The 26,764-nt window shown below is 36.5% G+C and overlaps 1 protein-coding gene across 1 annotated transcript in view; it reads left to right on the top strand.

The window, feature by feature from the left end:
• The window catches only part of PDGFC (platelet derived growth factor C), a 215,080-nt gene that overhangs the window by 147,737 nt on the left and 40,579 nt on the right, over positions 1-26,764 (top strand). The window contains exon 4 of the mRNA XM_056119013.1: positions 8,534-8,714. Coding sequence (XP_055974988.1) covers positions 8,534-8,714 — 181 coding nt within the window. The remainder of the gene's footprint in view (positions 1-8,533; positions 8,715-26,764) is intronic.

Here is a 26,764-nt window from a genome sequence, read left to right on the forward strand (position 1 = left end):
ACAATTATATTGTTTTTATTGCAGAAATCCAGCATGACACATAGTTCTGTTCATTTCTTAGTGGTAACAACATCTACTTTCCTAACTTCTTTCAAGAATATAGTGAGTTATTGTTAACTGTCCTTCCAAGATTTAAACTGTTTTATTTTTGGCCATATAGCTTGCATTTTTAAGGTAATTATTTATAAAATTAGAAGTATATGTTCCTTTAAAGTTAAATGGAATTTTTCCATAAAATCCCATGCCATTACGTATTTTATTGATAACTGCCAATCTTTTCAAAATCTTCTAGTAATCAATCTGTTCACTTCATATATTTTAATTTCTAATTATTAATCTGTTACTTTGTATTTTATCATAAGTTATTTTACTCAAGTTTTCAGATTTATGTCTCACAATGTTGCATAAAACATGCTTACACAATTTAAAAACATGTCTTAAAGTGATTTTATCTACTTTATTCCTAAATATGTAAATTATTGTGTATTCTCTTCTTCTCCAACCTCTCTCTTTCTCTAAGATTTAGATTTGGGATTCTCTCTCTTTTTCACTCCCTGCTCTATGTCTCTCTTTCTTTCCCTACCCCAGAAAAATCTGGGCTTTAATTTTGAATTCTCATTTTCTTTCAGATGTTTTCTTCATTAGTTTCAACTTTTTATTTATTTTTATAATTCTGTAGGTTAAATTCATGACTTATATGCTGGAAATTTTTTATTTACTAAGATAAATTTGCACTCTTAATGTTATACCATTTAAAATCCTCCATGTACTTGTACAGCATAATCGTTTTTTCATAGGTAGAACTCTCTTGTATTCATGAAAATTCTCCTATTATGTATTGTCAACTCTCTGAAACATATTCATTCCCCATGTAGAAATAAAACTCAGCCAGAGGATTTAAAATGCCTTAAAATAAATTTTGACTAATTACTTAAAGTATCTTGAAATTCATGTGAATAGATCACAAAGTTGAGTAATTAACTTTGTTTAAATGATTCTTAATTTTTAAACAGCTACAGAACAATGTCATTTGAGAGATTTGAACTAAGGGATACTAATTCTCTATAGTTCTGGCTGTGAAATAAAGCAGACATAATGATCTAGACATAATTTTAATATGGTAGGTAATATACTTTAACACTTAGAAGCATGAGCTCTGGATTCTGATCACCCAAATGGAAAACTTGGCTTTACATTTTTTGGATAGTTTTCCTTGCCTTATCATATTTTATAATCTATATGATTAACAAAATAATATTATAAACTTGTTTTGACAGTTATGAGGATTAAATGAGATCATATATGAGGCAGTTGATGCAATAGACTTTTAAAAGTGTCCAAGTAAGTTAACTCATGAATAAACATTTGTATGTACCAATAGGTATCTAAACTTCTTTTTAGGAGTTACATCTGTTATACTGACCTATCAATAATAAGCTCTGTAGAATAAATGTCATCCTATTATTTTTATTCTTCTCCGACAATGATCAGATTGCAGGGACATTTGCAGAACTCGACCTTTTAATAATCCACATTTTTACTCATCGGGAATGTTTCCCTCTCCTCAGGTTGGAAAACTCAAGGGGTAGATTTCACTGACAGGATGTTGTTTAGTATGAACGAGGGACAGACAGCCTGTTTTGCAAGGTTGGTTTATTTTTGTTGAAGGACCCCGAGTGTCTGACAATTATGTTTACCAGTGAATTTATTCCTTTGGTATACTCCTTAGAGTTCTTAGGAGTAAAAAAAAAAACAGGCCTCATGTCCTCACAGTTTTTAAATTCCCACAGGAGAACGAAAATTTTGTCTACAATACCAGACTTGTTTGTTAAACATAAAAGAATATAAATCCTCCCTGGGTCCCCAGGGGTATGTTAGAGAAAGGGAGTGATCATTATAAACCACTTAGCACTGTGTGCTCTGTATCAGGTTGCCGTGAGAAAGTGATGTTTGATTGGCTCATAAAATAGGTTTAGTAAATCCTTTAAATACTGATGTAAGCAGTTGTGCTCATTGGAAATTAATACCCGAGTGTGTATTATGAGGATTACTATGTCCCCAGTGCAGTCACCTGGGTATGCACAGATTTCAGAGTTTGAGGATGATTATGTTTGGTGATTTCATTTTTATACGAGACTGGTCCTATCATCTCCTTTTCATGGAGCTGTAGTCTAGATATCTTTCAACATTGTTTACTCTTTTTTTTTATCTTTGAGATGTTTTGAGCTATGTTATGGTATACTATATGTTATAAAATAATAACCCTCCAATGTAAAGTCTCCTCTTCCACAAATGGCATTGTATTTTTAAAGAAAAAAAAACCTTCAGTATTCTTTGTCCAGCTGTATTTTCTAATCTCAAACAAGTGTAAGGAAAATATGGCATTCAATAGGCTGGCATTGTTTTTGTTTTGTTTCTATATCCTAGATTACATGACAGTAATTAAATTTGGGAATACTTTTCTGGCTGAACTTTTTAGTGTCTGTTTTGCGTAGTCTTGAATATGATTTAGGTTTTAAAAAATGCTGCCTTTGTAACTGTGTTCTTTACCAGAATGATTTTATTATTTGATTAAGATGGGAAAATAAGCCTAAATAATTATTTTACTGATATTTTAATTCCCAAAACACTTAAAGACATATTGGGAATGCTTTTAGAAACTAATTTTTGAGTGGTGGATGAAAATAAGAATTACATTATTTATTATATGGTATGACTTCAGAAAAAAAAGCCTCATTTACCACAACTAGTGGCATATCTCTTAAAAGTAAAGAACACAGTGTTTAAAAAAAATCTACTTTGTGCAACCTTCATGGAATGTAAAACTGTTGAATTTGATGATGATGAAGTCACTGTGATTTACTAAATTGTTTTGAATAGAGTTTCAGGCATACAGTGTTTCAGTACCGATCCCACCCCCATTGCCAACTTCATTCCTCCATCAGTGTCCCCAGTTTTATCCTTTAACAGCTATATTTTTAAGTTTGGCAAAACTATAGGGTTTTTTTATTAATTTTTATTAGTGAAACACCATGAGGTACAGTTGTAGATTTACAAATTTTTGTGCTTGGGTTTCTATTATACAATGATCAAATACCCATCCCTCCACCAGTGCCCATTTTCCACCACCATGGATCCCAGTATCCCTCCCACCCCCATCCCCTCATCCCACCCTGCCTCTGTGGCAGGGCATTCCCTTTTGTTCTCTTTCTCTCCTTTTGGGTGTCGTGGTCTGCAAAAGAGGCATTGAGTGGCAATCGTGTTCGGTCCATAGTCTACTTTCAACATGCATCTCACATCCGGGGAGGATCCTCCAAACACCCTTTATTTGGTGCTCCCTTCTCTATCTGAGCTGCCCTTTCCCCTAGAATGCCCAGCTAGCCTCTAAGCCATGGAGTAATCCTCCTGGTACTGATCTCGGCTATTCTTGGGTATTAATCTCCTATTTTAAAACTAAAGATTTTTAAAGAAAATTTTTAAAGATAAATATCTGCACCAGCTTGTATGAGCAATGTAAGAATTGATTGTTGGATGACTTTAAATCTAGAAATTGTTGAAAAAATAAAAGAGGAATATTTGTTATTAATGACATCAAGTTCAGTAGAAAATCTCCAGTTTAAAAATAAAATTAATATACTTGTCACTCTTGTGTTCTTTGCAAGGCAGTGATTTTTATGATCAGGCTATAGATAAGGTCAAATTAAGATTTATTTGTTCCTTAATAAATTCTTCACATTTATAATCAAGATATTTCCTGTGATTAAAAATTCCATTTGAATAAATATAAAGAGCTTATAAATCAGATAAATACATAATGGTGTTTCTTTTTTATCAGAAACAAAAGAAAAATTATATGCAGTAAAACAGTGAGTGGTTCCTTTTAGGGCTCTCTTAAATGTGCTAATCTTTTCTCATTAGATGCTTCCTCTAGAAGATTCTAAAGGTTATTTTGAAAATGGTCAGAATAACATTTTTGAAGCTATCGGTCTTACCCAACCAGCTTACTGAGGTTTGACTTCATAATTGCCAAATCCAGTGAATACTTTTGGGTTTTCATTGTCTTTGATCTTATGGTGGCACTTGGCACAATTAACCCCTTGTGCCTCTGGTAGATATGCTCCGTTCTCTTTCCCCTTATTTTTATTTACCATCACTCATGATAAATTTTTGCTTCCCTGACTGCTTCTATTAAAGGATTTCTTCTTTCTCCCACACTTAAAATGCTGTGATTTCCTAACATTCCACAAATATGTGATGATTCCATTTTCTCTCACTCCCTCATTCACTTCTCGTACCCTCATTCAAACCTCCATGATGGTGTTGTATGTGCTACTCTATGTGGTATAAAGCTGATTCAGATGCCTAAATGGATAAAAGAATGCAAATAGATGAAGATATGAGTTTTTCAGAAAAACAAAACAAAAAATACAAGAGAGGGATTAAAAAAAAAAAAAAGAAAGAACATGCCTTATCTAAAGAAATTGCCACTTGACCCCAATCTTAAATTTTATAAAGGAATGAAAGCCCAAATGTTCATTCCTTCGTTCACATCGTATATACTGTGTGCCTGGCACGTTGGCATTCAAAGTCAGACAGTAAATTGAATCATGTTACCTCCTCTCCTGGGGCTGGACTCAGTTCTAGAGATCTGAGTCTTTATGGAGTCACGCAAAGATTCACTATGTTTACACTATCTTCCTTTTGAAAAAGTCATAAATCTAGATACTTTCTGTGGAATTTTCAGCCTTACAGTGCTGCCTTATTTTAACAAAGCAGAACCTTTTAAATCAGTGCTTCCATGTTCACAAATTGTCCTACAAAATAATATTCCAACATCTGAGCCTGAAGTACCAAGACCTGCAAACAGACAGCTATTTTTTTCTCATCTTCATCTCCTCTTTTGTTTCGTATCTATTCACAGTTGAACATGCCTAACTCCTTCCTTCTTCTGTTACATCTTATGGATAATCCTCTTCACTAGCATGCATTTTGGTTTCCCTCCTTTTCACCCCTGGTCACTCCATACTCATTGACAGCCCAAATGTTCATCTGTAATCTGACCCTAATCTTACTGTATAGAATTACTCTTACTCTGCCAGTATTCTACAGATTGCCCTACATATTCTTACTTGAATGCTCACCAAAGGGTTTTAAGGCTCTTGAGGCCAAAGAAACTATAGTTTCATTTGTGTATCCTGAGAATCAGGCTTAGTACTTTGCACCAAGTCAGCATTTCCTACACAAGTCAGTGCTTCCTAAATAACTGTAGAATGATCTCCAAGGTTTGGAATCGCGCTCTCTTCAAACTAGCAGTGGCGATAACATACATTAGAAAGATTTATGTCCCACACACGGAAAACTAGATATTCTATGAATCGAAGCTTTGTTTCCCATATAAACAATCTTGTTATAAAAATTGCCCTTTGATTTAACATTTCAGCATCAATTTAACATGATCTACTTTTATAACCATGATATTGGAAATTAGTCAGGTTCACCTGTACCAAAGTCCTTGTCCCCTCTCTGCACCTGTTCCCCCTGCCAGATCTCAACAGACCCTTACCAAAACTCCTGGGACAGCTACCCAGGCTGGTTTATAGATTTGTAATTTATAACCATGAACTTGTCACGTGCTGTAACCGAAAAACTTTTTGTCTCTCCCTTTTGAATTTGAGTTTTCTTATTTATTGCTTTCAAATTCCCAAGACCGTATTAAAAGGCATGTGTGAGGGGTGAGGATATAAGATGATGATGCAAAATTGAAATGAGAGACAGACCTTGAGGGGCAGCTGTATGCCAACATAATTTTAGGCACTACACATGTGCAACCTGATCTCCTTCCTTATAACATCCCTGGGATTTATGTGGCACTATCTACATCGGAAGACTGAAGAAGATGAGGTTGAGATAGTGTGTTCTCTGTGAAAGAATTTTGGATGCTACATGAAGAGGAAGATCTTAAAAAAATAATTTATCACTACATAGTCTGTTCTTTTCCTATATGTTTTCTTCTGTAAATCTAGATGCTGCACAAATTTATCATAACCAGTTGCCAGGAATCTACTGAAATTTGTCTTCTTTGGAGGTTGGCTTCTAAATGATGCTCACAGGACTCAGTGATTCAACCCTCAGACCTGAGGATGTGCGGTTATTCTAACTCTGTAGTTTTAGGGATTATCAGGCTCACCTTCTTAAAGTTTGGGGCCTCCAAGGCTACACACAACAGTGCTCGGGGGGGGGGCATAGGGTCCCAGATTTTGAACCCATAGAGCGTTGTATTCAAAGCACACTCCAGACAATGAGTTGTATATCCCTGGCCTCAAGAATTTAGCCTGTTTCAGTTTTGTTTTTAAGCTATTTGGTTTTCAGTATTAATGAACTTCTCTTTTAACCAAAGTAGTGATACTCACTGTAGTATCTTGGAGTTCATTTCCTGAAAGTGATCATGAACTTTTTGCAGTCATCAAAATATAAGATGAATGGCGTGCATGCTGCATAAAGCTGAAATTATAACAGTATATGTGTAATAAACAGTATTTCTATATATTAAACAGTATATATTGATATATAAAACTATTTGCAGATATGAAAACAATATATTTCATAGGTGTGTGTATTTCTGTATTACACTAGAAAAATTAATAAGGTTGTCAGATATCAGAGGGAACACACATCCGACCCGGGTCTGATTCCTCCGTCCCTCTAGGAGAGTCCAGGAAGCTACCGATAGTATGCCACCCGCACAGCAGAGCCTGGAAAGCTACCTGTGGCGTATTTGATATGCCAAAAACAGTAACAACAAGTCTCACAATGGAGATGTTACTGGTGTCTGTGGGAGCAAAACACTGAACAACTGGAGGACATTGCTACAGTGCTAGAATCAGATGGTTACATATCTCTGCAGACTGTAGGAGTAACAGTAACTACTATTGCTATGGGCACTGATGCAGATGTTTCTCTTTCCATTGCAATAAAGGAGGAGTGCACTGTTCCTGTGAGGGATAGATTTTTCTTAAAAGAGCTAGTTCAACCTTGATAAAGTTCCAATAAAGAGAAATTTCAGAAACCATATTTGATAGTTGAATGTCTGGAAAATTTGCCTTGAACTTTAAGTGTCTTATTTGTGTTTCTGTTTGTTTCAAAATAGTTGACTGCAGATTGAAATGAACAACAGCAGAACTTGCGCTATTTGCACAATTGTTCAGTAAACTCTGAAAGACATGAAAACTGTGGGGCTGATACTCATTGGCGAACTTGCCATTGTTAAGTGTCCATGGACTTTGCCCAAGATATTTTTCTTTTATGGGGAGAGTAGCCTTGGCCAACTAGGCGGGCACTTCAGTGTGAGGGCCTGAGTGTGTGAAGCTGATAAGGGTTTTTCCATGTAAGGGATTAGCCAGGCCACAGCCAGCAGTGGTTAGGAGACCCTCAGTGACCTCAGCACCGATTGGTACTCAGAGCTCCATTCATTGCCAGGGATTGAACCAGGGTTGACCTCAAGCAAGCCATGTGCTTTAGCCCTGGTAGTACGTCTCTGGCCCCGTCAAGATATATTTAGTGTTCTCCTTTGCACCATCATTGAGAAACTTAAAATGCCATTAAATTTTCCAAAGACCGTCCCTTAAGGGCAATCCTGCTTTCAGTGTAATACCACTGATTTAAATCTTCCAAACCAAAATTAGCATGTTTTTGAAAAACTCACGTCCCCCTGGTTTTAAGTGCAGTATAAAACAGAGATATACATAAACTGGTTCCTCCCTTCACTTAACAGACAGAGACAATGGTTATTTATCTTCATTTAGATGATTTTTATTTTCTCGTTGTTTGAAAGACACATCTTATGATGCTTAGCATTTGCTCCTGGCTCTGCACTCAGGAATTATTCCTTGTGATGCTCTGGGGACCATATCAGATGCCGTAGTCGAACTTGGATTGGCTGTGAACAAAACAAGCACCCTACCTGCCATTTTGTTTCTCCAGCTCATGTAGTTGATTTTGAAAACCAGGGTTTTTTTTTTTTTTCAGAATCAGAAAGATGACAAGCAGCAGGGAACACTCAGAACTTCTCAAAGAGGCATCAAAACAGAGTGAGGTGGTAGGGGGTATGTATAACAAAAGCTAGAATGGAGAATCAAGGAATCTGATGGGGGACAGCTGCTGTCAGAACACAATGGCAAGTAACACTAAGATTTAAGATTCTCATAAAGCTGTCACATCCAAAAGGAAATTAAAGTGGGCAATGCGTGAAGTAAAAGTTGGTTATGGTTGCTCCTTTCACAGTACTGAAGTTTGGAACTGGAGTTTGAGCGAATTTGTAGTTCATCAATTGTAAACCTAGAAAGCACCTATTTCTTTTCATGGGAATGCATTTTTTTTTCAGTCTGCTGATCTTGGGAATATTTGATTATATTCACCCAGTCTGTGTAGGATGAATTCATAGTTGTGGTCCATAGATTCATTGCATCCACAATCCTGGGTTTTGAATTGCCAATAGATTCTGACTCTCTCTATCTTTTTCTTTGTCTCTTGGCAGGTATGACTTTGTAGAAGTGGAGGAACCCAGTGACGGAACTGTATTAGGGCGCTGGTGTGGTTCTGGTGGCGTGCCAGGAAGACAGATTTCTAAAGGAAATCAAATCAGAATCAGATTTGTGTCTGATGAATATTTTCCTTCTGAACCGGGGTTCTGCATTCACTACAGTGTTGTCACACCAGTAAGTACTTAGAGATCCACTTATTTACTAGTTATTTACATTCATCCCCATATCAGACAGGAGAATGACAAGTCTCTCTCTCTCTCTCTCTCTCTCTCTCTCTCTCTCTCTCACGCGCACACACACTCACACACACACACATCTTTTTCTTAGATTATTTTTGCCATATGTCAATGTAGTTATCAGAAAAGAATTGAATGTTGCCATTGTAGATTGTCATTTAAGTACCTAATAAGTACTTATCACTATTATGAAATAAAAATAACATTGAGTAGTTATTATTTAAGGATCACTATTAAAAATTTGCACTCCGTGAAGTCTTTTTAAATTAAATAAATTTCAAATTTGAATCATATTAAACAATAATTCTTTTTATTTTGCCAAATTTTTAGTAATCCTTATTATCTTTCTTATGTCTCTTATTCTCATATAATACTCTTAATGTTACTCATTAAGGTGAATAAAATGATACTTATAGTAGTAAGGTAAATAAAATGATACTTTATACCATAGTAATATGGTGATTCATATTTTCATATATATGAATGAATACATTCCAAAACTGTAGAATTGTAAGAAAAAACAAGTTTGTCACTAATATTTTTCTCTTTGTTCGTTGTTTGTCTTTTTAAAGATTTTTTTTAATTGAATCACTGTGAGAGAGAGCCTTACAAAGCTATTCATGATTAGGTTTCAGTCATACAGTGTTCCAAAAACCCATCCTTTTTCACCAGTGTACATTTCCCAGCACTAATATCCCCAGTTTTTCTCCCATACACCCCCTACCCAGGCCTCCATGGCAGCATTTTCTTCTCTCTCTCCCCTCCCCCCATCTCTCCTTTTGGGCATTGTGGTTTTCAGTACATATACTGAAAGGTTATCAGGTATATCCTTTTACCTGCTTGTAACAGTTCTTGTCTAGCATATTTCCAAGTATTAATTTCATATTGATCCCTAATCTATCTTACCTACCCTTCACCCCACACACACACTTGTGGTAGATTCCAAACTTTGGCCAGTTCCCATGGTCCCGGTTTTCCCTGATCTTGTATATTAGTCTTCTACTGTATATATTTTACACACCACAAAAGAGTGCAGTAATTCTATATCTGTCTCTCTCCTCCTGACTCATTTCACTCAGCATGATACTCTCCATGTCCATTCATTTATAGGCAAATTTCATGACTTCATTTTTCCTAACAGGTTCATTGTATTCCATTGTGTAGATGTGCTACACAGTTTCTTTATCCATGTGTCTGTTTTCGGGCACTCAGGTTGTTTCCAGATTCTAGCTATTGTGAATAGTGCTGCAATGAACGTAGGAGTGCGGATGGTGTTTCTGCTGTGTGGTTTTGGTCCCGTAGAGTATATTCCCAGAAGTGGTATTTCTGGATCAAATGAGAGGTCAAGTTCAAGTTTTTTTGAGAAATATCCATATTGTTTTCCATAATAGCTGGAACAGTCGGCATTCTCAGCAACGATGAACTAGAGTCACTTCTCCCTACATCTGATCCAGCGCTGGCTGTTCTCGTTCTTTTTGATGTGTGCCAGTCTTTTTCCGGTGTGAAATGATATCTCATTGTTGTTTTGATTTGCATCTCCCTGATGAATAACGATGAAGAGCACTTTTATCATGTGCCTTTTGGCCATTCAAACTTCTTTGAGAAAAGAAGTTTCTGTTCATTTTTTCTCACCATTTGTTGATGTGGTAGGATACTTTTTTCTGATTAAGTTTTACCAGTGTCTTGTATATCTTTGATATTAACCCCTCGTCAGAAGGATGTGGAGTGAATAACCTTTCACATTTTGTAAGCTGTCTTTTTGTCTTGATCACTGTTTCTTTTGAGGCACAGAAGCTTCTGGGTTAAATGTAGTCCATTTATTTATCTTTGCTTCCATTTGCTTGGTCAGTGGTGTTTCATTTGAAGATGCCTTTCGCTTCAATATCATGGAGGGTTTTGCTAACAGTTTCTTCTATGTACATTTTGGATTTGGGTCTGTACATTTTGTATTTGGGTCTGATGTTTAGATATTTAATCCATTTTGATCTAACTTTTGTGCATGATATTCCATAGAAGTCTGAGTCCTTTTTTTTTTTGCACATATCTGGTTAGTTTTCTCAGCACCACTTGTTAAAGAGAGTTTCTTGCTCCACTTCATATTTCTTGCTCCCTTATCAAAGATTAAGTGATCATATATTTGTGATCATAAGTGTCAGGATATTCAACTCTATTTTATTGATCAGTGAGTCTGTTTCTATTCCAATACCATGATGTTTTAATTACTGTAACTTTGTAGTACAGTTTGAAGTTGGGGAAGGTGATGCCTCCCATCCACTTTTTTCCTACAATTGCTTTAGCTATTTCTGGGGTTTATTGTTACATATGAATTTCAGAAGTGTTTAATCAGTTCTTTGAAAAATGTCATCACGGTTACGGTCCTGCCGTTGTTCATCAATTTTCTCAAGCGGGCCCAGTAACGTCTCCATCATGAGACTTGTTGTTACTGTGTTTGGCATATTGAATACATCACGGGGAGCCTGCCAGGTTCTGCCATGCGGGCCAGATACTCTCGGTAGCTTGCCGGGCTCTCCAAGAGGGACAGATGAATCAAACTCAGATCGGCAGTGTTGGCTGCTTGTAAGGCAAACACCCTACCGCTGTGCTATCTCTCCGGGTATCCTTATAGGGAATCTGTATAATTCTTTGGGGAGTATTGCCATTTTTTTTCTTTTTGTGTCACACCCAGCGATGTTCAGGGGTGACTCCTGGCTGTGCACTCCTGGCAGTGCTTTGGGGGACCATATGGGATGCTGGGAATCGAATCCAGTTTGGCCGCATGCAAAGCAAACACCCTACCCGCTGTTCAAATTGCTCTAGCCCCACTATTGTCATTTTGACAATGTTAATTCTCTGAATTCATGAGCAGGAGAATGTGTAGCAATTTTCTCTTTTATTTTTTTTAAGTAGAACTTTGTAGTCTTCTTTGTACAGGTCCTTAACCTACTAGTTAATTGATTCTGAGGTACTAGATTTTCTGAGGCATGGTTGTGTAGAGGATTGTTTTTAATATCACTTTTTTCTCTTTCATTATTTGCATATAGGGAAGGCATGGACTGTGGGGTATTGATTTTGTAACCTGCCATTTTACTGTACGAATCTATTGTTTCTAGGAGCTTTTTTCTAGAGGCTTTAGAGTTCTCTGAGTACAGTAATAGAATTTTAACAATAGTTATGCCCTTAGTTGGTGCTTTTATATAACTAATATTTTATATTTCCCCACACATGAATTGACACATGAATTTCTATGCCCCAAAAAATTTACTCTTTAGATGTGTGTAGCTTTTGCCATTGCTCTTTCTATATTTTCTGGAGAGAGACAAACTTATTAATATTAATTCTTTTCAAATCAGTGTGTAATGAAACATTTAAGTCGTTCCTTATTTTTTTAAAAACTTATCTTCATATTTGTTTTGCTTAGACAATACTCATGTCCTTCTGTGTCCCCAAAGAAAGATTTGGAATTCTCCTGTGCAATTCTCATGTGCATTAAGAAATCTGTTTCTCTTGTGGGGGTTGGGTAATAGTATAGGGGTTAAGGTACCGTCCTTACATGCAGCTGTCCCTAGTTTAATCTTCAACACCATATGGTTTCTGACCTCCATCATGAAGGATCCCTCAAAACAGAGTCAGGAAAAGCCCCCATGCACCACTTAAACCTACACCTCCCAAAATTTAGACATCTCTCTGTTTTGTGGAATAATAATTATTATTGTATTTTAAATATATGTATATATATATTTGCTTGTACTCTTTGCATACCATTTTTTACATGTAACCTGTTAGCTGCACTACAGCATAAATATTGAAAACCATCAGCTAACTTACCTATTTCTGCTTATGGTAGTAATTCAGAATTGGTTATATGCTGGTGCCCTCTAGTATACTTTTGAAATATTATCAATAATGTTGCTATATAAAATTTTGCAAAAATTTGTTCCTTGAAGTGCTTTATGTGTGATTCAGCAGATCAATAGACTATTGGAAATAGGGCCTAGTGTGGGCCACAAGACTGACACGGTTGCCTTAATGAGCTCTGAAAATGCATGCAGCAAGCTAGCAATTGTTAAGGCAAATTAGATAAGTAGGAAATCAATAAAGAGCTTTTATATTATCTTGATTTTGTGGTGTTAAACAGAAAATTCCCTCTTTGGTTGCCCTATATCAAATGTGTGAAATATTATTTAGCAGTGAGTGCAAGGAACAAGTATTGTTTTGTAAACAGCTAAGAAAAAAATGATAAAAACAAACCGAAGTTTAAAATTGGTAATTTCTTCAGTCAGTAACCTTGAAATCATTTACAAGTACAGTTTAAGTTTAGTGACTAAGATAAAATAGATACTATACTCTATATTGTAACTCAATCAGTTTCCATATTTATTAAATGTTTCTTTGTATTCAGTTGTGGAATAGTTTTACTACTTTAGACTTTTCAACTTTACTTCATTAATTTGTAACAAAAAATATGAAAACTTAATATTTGTTATTTAAATTTTCATTTTTTATGGTAAGCTCCGCTCCTCATATATCATCACTTGTATATAAATTATGATCCTGTTTGGGAGTAAAAATCTTTGGGATTTATTTTTTATTTTCTATGAAGTGTAATCACGGCAGAGCCTGGCAAGCTCCCTGTGGTGTATATGACATGCCAAAAACAGTAACAATAATGTGTCTCATTCCCCTGACCCTGAAAGAGCCTCCAATATGGCACCTTAGGAAGGACGAGTAAGGAGAGGCTGCTAAAATCTCAGGGTTGGGACGAATGGAGACGTTACTGACACCTGCTCGAGAAAATCGGTGAACAACGGGATGTCAGTGATACAGTGATACAGTGATGATAAATGCATTGTTATTAGAAGCTATGAGTAGACTTTTTAAAGAGACACTTTCAGAGAAGAAAAGCACCTGCAGGCAGGGGGTGGAGGTGGAGGTGATGGGAGGGAACCTGGGGACACTGGTGCTGGGAAATGTACAATGGTGGAGGAATGTTGGAACACTGGGTGTTGGAACACTGGGTGACTGAAATCCAATCATGAACAGCTTTGTCAGGGTCTGCCTCACACTAATTCAATAAAAAAAATGTGGTAAAGAAAGGAAGAAATACTTTCGATAGATTATACATTGTTGCACTGATTATCATTCATATTAGCCCACTGTGAATCAGTTTAACTCATTTTCATGGTATCTTGCTTCACAGAATTATTAGTTTAATTTTTTTTGAGTCTGTGGGAGCTGTGATTGCGCTTTCTCACACCAGCAATCCTCAACTGTAATGTAAGTTTTATCATCACATCTTAGCTTTTAAATATAAATATCTTCTGAATGCCATATGTTTTATCTCGGATTTCAATAAAGAAAACATTTTCTGTGATACAGAATTCACCATTTTTTCTTATAGTAAAATCAAATATTGATCAAAATGTGTGCAACTAGCAATAGAGTCACTAATAGAATAAAATAGGAAAGGTTATACGTGTGTATATACATATATGTCAATCAATATAAAGGGTTTTCCTTTGATAGTTTTTTGACTCTATAATCTGACTGTGTAATTCAAGGTGTTTGGGGATTAAATGAGATTAAATGAAACCTAAAACTGGGGGACCATAGAGATAGTACAGGCAGTGGGACATTTGTCTTCATGTAGCCTACCCTGGTTGGATTCCCAGTACCTCTTAGGGTATCCCAAGCCCACCAGGAGTGACCTCCAAGAATGGAGCCAGGAGTAAACCCTGAGTACAGGAAGGTATGGCCATAGTGAGACAGGAATTGGAGGATGGAGGGTGCAAAGCTAAAAAGACAAGAAATGCCTCTTAGACCCCGGCACATTATCATCACTTGTGAAATATACCTCAAGAATGTGTTCTAAGTCGCTTCCATGCTCTAACTTTAGAACGGCCCTGCACCTGGTATGCCAGTTACCTGAGATTAACTGTAATTCAGATCAGGCATCTGAGAGTCTTGAATTGACTTTCAAATCACCAATGGTGGCATTGTTGACTATAAATGGTGAAAGTTGGGAGGCTGGAAATTGCCATTTTAGCAGTTATCCCTGTCGACTCCTCTATGAATTTGCAGTCTCACAACTTTCCTTTCCTACTGTTTCCTTTCCTTTTTTGCCATTTCTTCACTTCCCATTTCCTATTTCCTTCCAGGAAGCCTCACTCATTGTCCTCTCAAAAACTGCCCACATCAGAGGGCTATTGACAAAGGTTTGAGGAAGGTTTGACGAAGTGGAAGGAAAGTTGACAAGTGATTTTGCTTTTAAGCCTTGCAGAATGTTCTGAATTATCACTTTATGTTTCTAAATGACATAACCTCCTCCATGCCCCCAATAACACTTAGGAGCTGGGCACTAATCCATCAATCTTATCTCTGTAGCCATGATTGAAAGCCTAAGGGAAGCGGGTTTGCCTTTTTGAGAGCAGACTTAAAAGTTCTTGTGGCATTTGCTCAGGGGCAAGTGTCCCTCCAATCCTGAATCATCTCTTTCTTCCTTTTTTTTCCCCTTTCTTTCTTTTTTTTTTTTTGACCAGAGATGAACTTCATAATTAGCATTCTTGTTCCCTCAAAAACGCAAAGGAGTTGCTGATTGCCAAGCCACCAATTTAATATAGAACTTGAACAGCCACTGGCCACCATGGTTTCTTCACTTTGTTAGGATAAAAATGATATTAACCACAATTCCTTAGCCAACTCTCAGTCTTTTTCTCTGCTGAGCTTTGTTAACTGAGTGCCCAGAGCAATGCCAGAAACAAAGTAGCTGCTCATTTATATTTTAAGTAATTCAGACAATTCCCAGGAGTTGTTTAAAACTTTTGTGGGGCTTCACTTGCTTGTTATTTACGCTCTTACCTATTTTGTCATTCCCAGTTGTGATTCATAATCTAGGAGACTGGAGCCTCACAAATAATGAGACTCCTTGTCTTATTCTATTTCTAAGCTGTATTCCAAGGAGCATTCTCACAGTACTTAAGAAATTGGATTGGGTTTATTCTTCGATGTGTTTATTTGTTTGTTTGGTTTGTTGGTTGGTTGGTTTTGGTGGAGAGTAGAATATTCACAGTAAAGAAATTAGTCCACATTTTTACATTATTGCTATTAGGATATATAATCATCCCCAGCTGCTTTTAAGTTTCACCCAAAGAATGTGATGCATCTGTTTATACACAGGAAAAAATATTAAAAAAAAGAAAACCTTTGAGTTTAATTGTATTTTTTATTGCTGGAAAAATTACAGAAAATGTACTTTAATATTTACAGTTTATAAGCAAGTATGATACACCAAAATACACAATGTATTTTAATATTTACAATTTACAAGCAAGTATGATACACCAATTTATAAGCAAGTATGATGCACATTCTTGAATCCCAGTCAGCTTTTAAGATTCTGTTGTTCTGTTTGCCATGTGTTAATAGTGATAAAGTGTTAATACATTAGTTTAAATTCTTAGAGACAGTTTTTGCCACACATATATCCATTAAAAATTATGTTCATCTTTGTAAGCTGACTTAACCACTCTTTCACCAGCTAATGAATGACACAGCATATAGTTAGAAAAGGGTTTACTTATTATTTTAAATAGAATTTTGCTGATCTAATGTCCAAATATCTTTAAATGTTATATATATTTAAAATACAGGTTGTTTCTTTGTAATAATTAATCTTAATATATTTTTCTTAATCCATCAGAACCTTAAAACATAAAGAAAGCATTCGCATTGGAAATTTATCTGAAATTATATTTAGCTGTGTGTACCTTTAAAATCATACTAAATTTATTATATAAAATTTTAACATTTGATTCCACTTTTTTATAAACATAGAATTATCTATATGTATGTGTTACTTAGTCATACCCCATTAATAAATAATAGAAAAATTTTCATGCCTCTTGATGCCAAATGATATACATTAAGCTTTTATAGTTGTGCATAAGGAGTTAATAATGCCTTTGATTTTTTTTTCTTCTTGCTAAAAGAAAGAGGAAAAAAAGGCTTGGTAGATTAGCAGTGAGAGATTGTTTGGGAAGAAATGAAGCAAAACTGAAATAAAACAGTGCAAGCTTGTTTCTGTTTGGAGGCCACACACATTGAAAGCCCAGCACACATTTCATGAAGATCTCTTAGAAAGAAAAGAAAATTTCTTGTTTAATTTTGAAGTAATTTATAATAGAGTATGTATGTTTTACTCTGTATATTGTAGAATAAGCACCGTTATTTTAAAATGTTAAAAAAAATCTATACAGACTGGAAAATAGAATTTTCTTATAGTCTCAAAAGTCCATTTGCAAATTTTATTTTTAAAAAGTTAGACTTACTGTGAACGTGTGAATTTTTATGAAATACTTCATCCATCCATACTTGTTTGAAAAGTAAATATACAAACTCAAATTTGAATGTTTATTGGATTTATTACATAAAAAACTATTCTTGAATGTAATACCTCTTGTTACATGCATATTTAATTGGTAATTTTATAGGATGATTAAACTACCATTGTGTATTTTAAAAATTTGGGGGGTATTATGAAGTTAGAGAATTTTAATCCAATATGTCTGATCAGAAATAATACCAATAGTTTCCACAATTTATTTGCTCCACATTTTCCATTTAATGAATGGATCCATTTTGATGAAAAGATATGAATAGTGTTAGCTACCATACCATTGAACCCCTTTATTTTATCCCCTCATCTTTTGTGTTATTCCCAGCAAAGTGTGGAGCTATGAATGAAAACTTTAATACAAAACAATTTCCTGCAGTGAAACTCACCTTCTTTTAAATTGCTCCCAGATATGTTGCATTATTTTTGTCACTTTTTCCTTTTTAATGTGTATAATCAGTGATAGTCATACAGAAAACATAGATTTTAGACCTGTCAGTAAAAGTATATTTAGAAATTTAAATGATACTAGAAAGTAGTAGGTGCCTGGAGTATCCACTTCACCACCCCAACTCTTGCCCTCATAGCCACTTTGTCAGTGACTTGTTCCCAGTGAAGTCGTGTGCAGTGCACAATGTAGAAGGGTGTACGGTTTCTGAGGGGAAGGCTTAGGACACTTGATGCCTGAGGTGCCATTAAGGAATGCATGACTGATTGCCAAAGTAGTTATTAATTATGCAGGATACAGAGAACAAAGCAGCTCAGTGAATATTGAAGTTGGAGGGGGAAGGGAGGGTATGTTTTCCATTCCTTCTGGCATATGCCAATAGGTTATTTCACTGTTAATGTCATGTAAAGAAAAGTCTTAACTTAAGGCCAAATTTGCTTTTCTGTTCAAGTTAAGAAAATTCCATCCAGCTCTAAGCAAGCCATCAGTTCATTGATTCGCTTTCTTAGGAAAAAGAAGGCAGTATGAGAAGGAATTCAGATATATTTTTAATTTTACTATTCTTAATAAGCCATAGCATTTCCATATTACTATATTAAACTGATTTTCATCAGTAAAAATCTAAGTTTAAGCATTTCAAAAGATTTGGCAGAGGGACCTGGTCCACACCCAGCACTGCTCAAGGCTTACTCCTGACACTGTGCTCAGGGGTTACTCCTGCCACTGCTTGGTCATCAGATGTAGTGCTGGTGATCAAACTGGGTTCAACTGGGTATGAAAAGCAAACACTTTTACTTCTGTCTATCTCTCCATTCTCCTAATATATATATATATATATATATATATATACACACACACATATATTCTAATTTATATATATTATCTCCTGAAGTGTGTATATATATATACACACATATACATATACACACATCTATATTACAGTAATATATTATATAATATATTACTGTAATAATATTATATAATATATTACAGTAATATATTATATATTACTGTAATATATTATATATTACAGTAAAAGAGCAAGAGAAAAATTCATTATTTGATACTTTTGTAGATAGAATGGAAGAAGCATTTCAATTATGATATATATATATATGAGTATGAGATAGTGTACTTTTGCTTTTGTTTTGGGAAATGTGGCAATGCTCAGGGCTTTTTTTCTGACTCTAACCTAACAGATCACTTCCATTGGGTTTCAGGGTCTTTATGAGGGTAGCAAGGATTGATCTTGGGGTGGCCGTGTCCAAGAAAAGCATCTTACCCACTGTATTATCTCTCCAGGCTTGAGTCTGAAATAGTTTTTGCATGATAAGATTTTGATCTTTGTAAATCTAATGTACTTGTATATTCAGGAATCTTGAGGTAACCGTGTTTTATTATATCAAGGCAATCGTGTAATCACTGTGATTCTATCCACAGCACTATTTAATATGCTTTATTAATCAATCTACTTCTGTCCCACAGATGCAGTATTCATTTTCCCATAAAGAACATGGTATCTTATATGTCTACTGATTCCTTTTGTTCCAGTAAATTCCTTGCTATCTAAGAAGGAATTTTACAGATGGTGTGATTTGTAGTTAGACAGAAAAAAAGCATTAGTACTTTGGGAGAATGGTATGAGGCAGATAAAGAAGGATCTGGTTAAAAATATTTTAGACTGATTGAATGCCTGAAAATTCATTGATTCATATTTTATATATCACTGTCACTGTCCTCCTGTTGTTCATCGATTTGCTCGAGCAGGCCCAGTAACGTCTCCACTGTGACACTTGTTACTGTGTTTGGCATATGGAATACGTCATGGGTAGCTTGCCAGGCTTTGCTGTGCAGGTGAGATACTCTCGGTAGCTTGCCGGGCTCTTTGTGAGGGGCAGAAGAATTCAACCTGGATCGGCAGGTCAGCCGTGTGCAAGGCAAATGCCCTACCCACTGTGCTATTGCTCCAGCCCAAAGTTATAATATTAAAAAGTTCAGGATTAAGGGCCAGAAAGATAATACAAGGGTTAAGCTCCTTATTCTTCATGAGGGGCCCAGCGCCATATATGCCCCCCCAAGTACCACTAGGAGTAAACCCTGAGCACACTGTTAGGAGTAAGCTCTGAGTACTGCCCATTTCACTCAACCCCCAACCCCTTTTCTTAAAAAATTAAAAGCTAATGATTATTCTCTGAATCTCAAGTTTATAAAAGAATTTTTTCACTGTAAGTGTGGAATTTAACTTAATTAAATAAGTTATCTTCAATAACTGCATCCATTTTCCTATCTTTTAATAGTTTTTAAGAAACATTTGGTGTTTTTGCTTTAAAAAATTTGAAAGCCTATGTGAAATTTCCCTGGGTTTCCATGAACTTAACTTATTTGGGAGAAAAAAAATCTATACACAAATATAAAGTACAAGATTGAAATAAGTGTTATATAAGTGATGTGAACTAGTTTTTTTTCTTTTTTTTTTTAAGGAACATAAGCAAAGATTTAGATCAGCTGCCTTAGCTCTGAGTTTTTCTTTTTCTTTTTTTATTAGTGAAAAACCATGAGGTACAGTTATAGGCTTACAAATTTTGTGCTTGGGTTTCAGTTATACAATGATCAAGTGCCCATCCCTCCACCAGTGCCCGTCATCCATCCCCACGGGTCCCAGCATCCCCCCCCCCCCACCCCTCATTCCCCCCCCCCCCCCCGTCCCGTCCCATCCTGCCTCTGTGGCAGGGTATTCCCCCTTGTTCTCTCTCTCTTCTTTTGGGTACTGTGTTTTGCAAGAGAGGCTTTGAGTGGCAATCATGTTTGGTCTATCGACTACTTTTAGCATGCTTCTCCCCCCATGGGAGGGCCCTCACAACACCCTTCATTTGGTACTCTCTTCTCTATCTGAGCTTCCTTTTCTTTGAAAGAAGCTCTGAGTTTTAAAGCAAACAGGCAAACAAAATTGATGCTCTGGTATCAATCGATTACAATTGCGATGTCATATATACTATTAAAATTTCTTCAACAGATTTTAACATGCGTTTGATCAGACTTAGATTCTGATTCTTTTGGAATTAGTGGTGACTTGCTGTGTTTCTATCAAAGCCTCATTAGAGATTCTGATTCAAGATGTTCTTCTGTTAAATTTGTGGAACAAATTACTCTAGACTATAAACTGAGCAGGGCGCAGGCAGTTTGACTACAAGATGTTCAAGGAGTATTCTTTGTATTCAAACAAACATGAATATTTTATGAAACATTGAAAATGCTGCATGCATATTTAATAGCTTCCATGCATATGTGGTCCCTGTTGTTCAGAGTTGCAAAAGGACTGGTACTTTCTCCCAAAATTAGATGATAGATTTCCACTGTATTACTTTCACTTATTTTATCAGCTCTTCTAAACCATCTAGTTAAATCTATATCAATTTTGTCATCTCTCAGCATCTGGTACCCAGGAAGCAAGGATAAATGTGAGTTTACCTTCTTTTCCAGTTCAGTGATTGTTTGTGAAATCATTCTCTAATGCATAATTACAGCACCGAGGTGTGGTTCTCTCTAACACATTCCTTCTACATTATAAGACACATTTAGTAAAACAAGATAATTCCAACCTCCACAAAAGATGTTTTTACTTTCCTTGCATTCAATTTTTATGTGTTATGTTAATTTTTGTAAGAATTGTACTTGCACATTATTGTAGAAGACAAATGATTCTCTTTAGTTCATTATTAAAAGAGTGAAGCCCACATTTCCTCCCCAGAATGTTGTCCTTTGCTTTGGAGGAAAACAGTTGCATTTCTTTCAGTGAAAATTTTTCATATTCACCCTCTAAATCATGGAAACTACCTTCCTCGTTCATTGACCTTTTGTTTTTAAGAGTTTTCTACATACACTCTAGAGGATGAGGCTCTTGTTTGCTGTGAGTCTTCTGCTATTACCACAGATGTAGACACCCCAACGGGCATCCTTGATTTCTTAATTTTATTAAGCTTAGGCTGAGGACATGTTTAGTATACAGCAGGTGGGGTCCTTGCCTTGCATGCAGCACATCTGGGTTCGATCCCTGGCACCCCACTGGGTTCCCCTGCTAGGAGTGATCCCTAAAGGCCAAGAGTCAGTCCTGAGCACCACCGCATATAGTTCAAAAACACACACACAGGAAGAAAAGAAGAGAAGAAGAAGCAGTCATCATATATCATGTGGCAATCAGAGAATCATTTCTCACAAGTGACTGTAACATGGACCTTAACTCCATTTCCTTTTCTCTCCTTCCTTTCTGCTTTTATTTTCCCCAGAGTCAGGTGAGTTTTGAATTTGCTGAGCATCCTGCATATGCATTGCTGATTCAACCCCAAACCATTCTTCAAATTTTCTGTGTCTCCTCTCAATGGAGAAGCATTAGACCCTCGAATAATTTCATCTTGTTGAAATGTCTGCTGAAGCCATAGGTTCTGCCCCATTTTCTGCTGGTTCTCTCAGACCCTCTGCAAAGCTGTCATCCTGGGTTCTTCCTCATTCTTCATTATTTTTAATTTTTCTTCTATCCTCTTTTTTTTTTTTTTTTGCTTTTTGGGTCACACCCAGCAATGCATAGGGGGTTACTCCTGATTCTGCACTCAGGAATTACTCCTGGCAGTGCTCAGGGAATCTGAGATGGGATGCTGGGAATCAAACCTGGGTCAGCCACGTGCAAGGCAAACACCCTACCTGCTGTGCTATCTCTCCAGCCCCCTCTTTTGTTCTTGTTACATTAGATCTCTTGTTTGCAGAGTTCTTCATCTCCCTGCCTCAGTTTCCATATTTCTTTGGAGAGGGATTTTAATCCACACCCATCACCTCACTCCCCCCCAAGAATTTACTAGGGGAAAAAATTAAGAGCCAGAAGTTAAATAACAGACAGACTGTGTGGATTTGCTGACTAGGTTTTTTTGTTGTATTATTCTGTTTGTATCCTTGCTAAGGGTCTAAAGCAGGCTGCAATTCTATGAATTGAGTGTTGAGTGGATTCAGTTTGAGAATCTCTAAGTTCAAAAGTAAAATGTGCCGAACTTTCTCCAGCCTCACCCAAGCTTTGTAGAGTCAACCTGGGAGCGCATCCCAATAAATTTCTCTTATTTTCTTCACTTGTCTCTATTTCTGCCTTTATCAGCTGAGGTCATGGACCTATCACTCCATGACTGCTTCTTTTAAACACTTAGAATATTATCACTGTGTCCAGTATTTGGATTCCTGAATCTGTAAATCTTTACTCATATTCAGGCAATGTTTAGGGAATGTTTAGGATTAAGTCAGTTTTATAACAAACAAGGAATGTCTTCTGGCAGTATGAAAACAGATTGGTGTATGAAGTAGCTTGATCATTTTCAAGCAGTTTTCCTGTTTTGTAACCCCCCCCATCAGTCTCACCCCCAAAAGGTACCCGATGTCTCCAGATCCATGAACTCATTGGTTGTTTCTTTTGACATTTTGCCTTCTGTTAAATTTTGTCACATCCATCAATCCAGTGATTATGCATCCCTCTTCTTTACAGTTTGTAAAATTTTTATCACTGTTGGCTCGTTTGCAATTTTCTTTAGCTTGGAGGAATAACACATTTTAAAATACCTTTGGAATCAGTCATTTTGGGGGAAAAAGAGAAAACATCACCATAAATTTTACTTCTTTATTCTGTTGCCATAGTAGTAAGCAACAAAGTAGTTGCTTAAAAAACAAAAACAAACAACAAAAAGAGCAGAGCCAGAAGATAATACAGGGGTTAAGGCACTTAACTTGCCCAACCAACCTGATTTGATCCTTGACCCTGTATCTGGACTCCTGAGCACCACAAGGAGTGACCCCTGAGCCAGGAATAACCCCTGGCCAACACTATGTCACTTCCGAATAAAATAAAAAATAAGGTCAAGCTCCTTCCAAAGTCATTTTCAAAGTAAACAGAATGACTCTTTAAACCAGTAATTGGCCTGTAGTCTATATTTTTATATTTCACTTTTCAGTCAACTTTATCTCTATTGAAAAATTACCCATTACTTGGCATGAACATTCTAACAATTTTTTCAGTTCCCTTTTTATTTCAGAATTATCACTGCAGGGGGGATTTTGAATGCTCAAATTTTATTTAAAGCAACGGTCACAGTCACGGTCCTCCCGTTGTTCATCGATTTGCTCGAGGGGGCCCAGTAACGTCTCCATCCTGAGACTTGTTGTTACTGTGTTTGGCATATTGAATACATCACGGGGAGCTTGCCAGGCTTTGCCGTGTGGGCGAGATACTCTTGGTAGCTTGCCGGGCTCTCCAAGAGGGGCAGAGGAATCGAACTCGGGTCGGCCATGTTGGCCGCTTGTAAGGCAGATGCCCTACCAATGTCCTATCTCTCCAGTTTAAAGCAACAGCAGCAAAAACAAAACAAAACAAAACAAAAAACCAAAGCATATAAAGAAAACATTAATTGGAAGTCTCTGATGAAGCACATCCCTTTTTGCTTGTTTTAGATTTTTTGGTCACACCTAGCAGTGCTCTGTGCTTGGGGATTACTCCACATGATTCAAGGGACTATATGTGGTACAGGGAATCAAACCCGGGTTAACTGCATGCAGTGGAAGTACTTCCTCTCCAGAACCTGTTTTTAATGTACCACTCTAGGATGCAAATAACTCAGAGCATTTTGGGTTTGAAATGATGCAGTTTATGTACAGTGTCTGAAATCTATTAAAAGCAATCACATATTTAAAATGAAGGTACAATTCAGAGAACTAATACAAGATTTCCCAGGATCTGTTTGTAAGGTGACTGCTATAAAGACCCCCAAAAGCTCCAGACAAAGGAGGAAAGAAACTCCCTCCAGTACCTGCATATCTTATTTTCTTTTGTCATGGCCCAGGGCAAAGGTCCTGTCTCTTCCTAGGTGTTTCCACTCTAGTAAAGTGAAGCCAGCTTTTGTTTAAGTGTGAATAAAAGCCATTATGGAAATACCTGGCTAAGACCTTTCCTCCTGTTTCTTCCCTGCAAGTAGTTATTCAGAAGGAGGATTAAGGCTGTCAGTTGTTGCTTTAGAAGACTATATGAATTATCTTAAGTACTTCCAATGCAAGTTTTTTTAAGAAAGCCAAAACTTTTTTTTCCCCACTCTGCTTGTAGAAGAATTGTAGGGAAGACAATGGAGGGGCAACTCTCTTAGACTAAAATAAAATCTAATATGGAAGCAGGAAAGAAGTGTGGATAGCTTCAAGTCAGCCAACGCCATGTCTATTACTGCCTCTGAAATCGTGCTTTAAAATCTTTAGAGTGTTGCTAAAAAGGAAATACCTCTTCCAAAGAAATCACATTGTGATTGAGTGGAGGGGGTTCAGGAGCACTTTCCTGCCGGGTATAAGTTAATGAAATAGCATTAAGTATAATTAGTTGTTTTAGGAAAAGACATGTGAAAGACACTGAATTGTTCAGAGGGAGAGAGAAAGAGAGACGCTGCAAGTCAGAACTTGACTTTCAGTCCCTGAGAGAGGCCCTGTGAAAATATATGACAGAGTCTTTGGACGGGATACTTAAGAAATCATCTCAAGCATTCTGACACAAATAGTTTTCTTTCCTTTTGGAATATGATGAGTGATGCTTTGCGGTATCCTAATCCCATTACTGATGAAAGGAATAGAACTCTCCAGTCTATTTGAGGTGTAGCCCTTTGTTCTTAGGTTGGGGCATCCCTTTCAGATTTGGTCTTCTACAGGTAACTAACTTGCCTCAACCTTGAATGTTTTCCTGCTGCTTAGTCATCTCTGGGAATTCAAAGATTTAACACTTAATGATTCAAGAGGGATGCTTTTGACTTATATGTGTAATAGCTGCAAAAATGCCTGGGAAAGTTCATGGCTTTGCCTATTTCATCAGTTTCCTAAATTATCAGGATCATGCATTTCACTTTTCCTCCTCAGTAGAATTCTTAATCACCTACTGGGGCTCCTCTGACTTGCCATGAATGGTGTGGCATCATTCTACTATAGTCTGTCATTTAAGAATCAATCTTTTTTAAAAGGGCAAGAAGTCTCCGCATCAGATCTTGGATCTTTCATTGTGGTGCTTGAGCATCTAGTCTTTACTTGCTTATTTTTGCCCTGAGACTGGCAGAGTGCAGATTGGCTTAGGTGAACATTTCTTTGACTTACATATGTATGTAATTTTCTGTTTTCACTATAAATTTTGATTTGCTTTTTTTTAAAATTTGGGGGCAGCACCCAATGATGTTCTGAACTTACACTTGTTCTGCACTCAGGATTCACTCCTGGCAAGGCTCAGGAAACCATAGGAGGTGCAGAGTATCGAACCAGGGCTGGCCATATGCAAGGCAAACACCTTACCTGCTGTAGGCTCAGGCCCCTATAACTTCTATTACTTTTGCTGCAAAAACAGGCTATCTCCATTTGTAATACTAGCGTGTACAATTTCTTGAAAACATACTACCACTCTATTAGGTTTTTGAGATACAACGTCTCAATTAGTTTCAGTATTAACAGAGTAATTATCACCATTTTGTCTCCACCAGAGTATCCTCAGAGAAAATATGCATATTTGATATGCAAATATGCTTAGTCAAATAAGGTTCAGAACAAGTCAACAGGAAAATTGTACCACAATATAAAATTCAACCATAATACTTTTATTCAGATTATATTTTCCTCAATTAAAATTTGTACTGATATTCTGTTTGTGATGATTTTCAATTAACATTCCTTTGAAGAAAAATCCTGTATACTTGTCACCTAATTTTCCTCACTGGTAACATCATGGAATACTATAGGTTCTAAAAACATACCTCAGAAAGGCCCTCCCGTTGATCGTCGATTTGCTCGAGCGGGCCCAGTAACATCTCCATTGGAGACTTTGTTGTTACTGTGTCTGGCATATCGAATACTCTCAGTAGCTTGCAGGGCTAGAGTGATAGCATAGCGGTAGGGCGTTCGCCTTACAAGCGGCCAACCTCAGAAAGAGACTGATAAAATGTATTTCATCTCAAAATGGTTTTGAATCAATAAAGATACACAAGAGAACAATAGATATTAATGAAAAGACTTTCATAAATAAAAGCTGAAAGAATGTTTGATTAGTAAATAGGTTAGAAGATGACTCCATCAAAAATTAAGAGCACGTGTTTTGATGAACACAATAGATTTT

The sequence above is a fragment of the Sorex fumeus genome, unplaced genomic scaffold (assembly GCF_029834395.1).
Source record: "Sorex fumeus unplaced genomic scaffold, SorFum_2.1 ptg000039l, whole genome shotgun sequence".
Classification (NCBI taxonomy): domain Eukaryota; kingdom Metazoa; phylum Chordata; class Mammalia; order Eulipotyphla; family Soricidae; genus Sorex; species Sorex fumeus.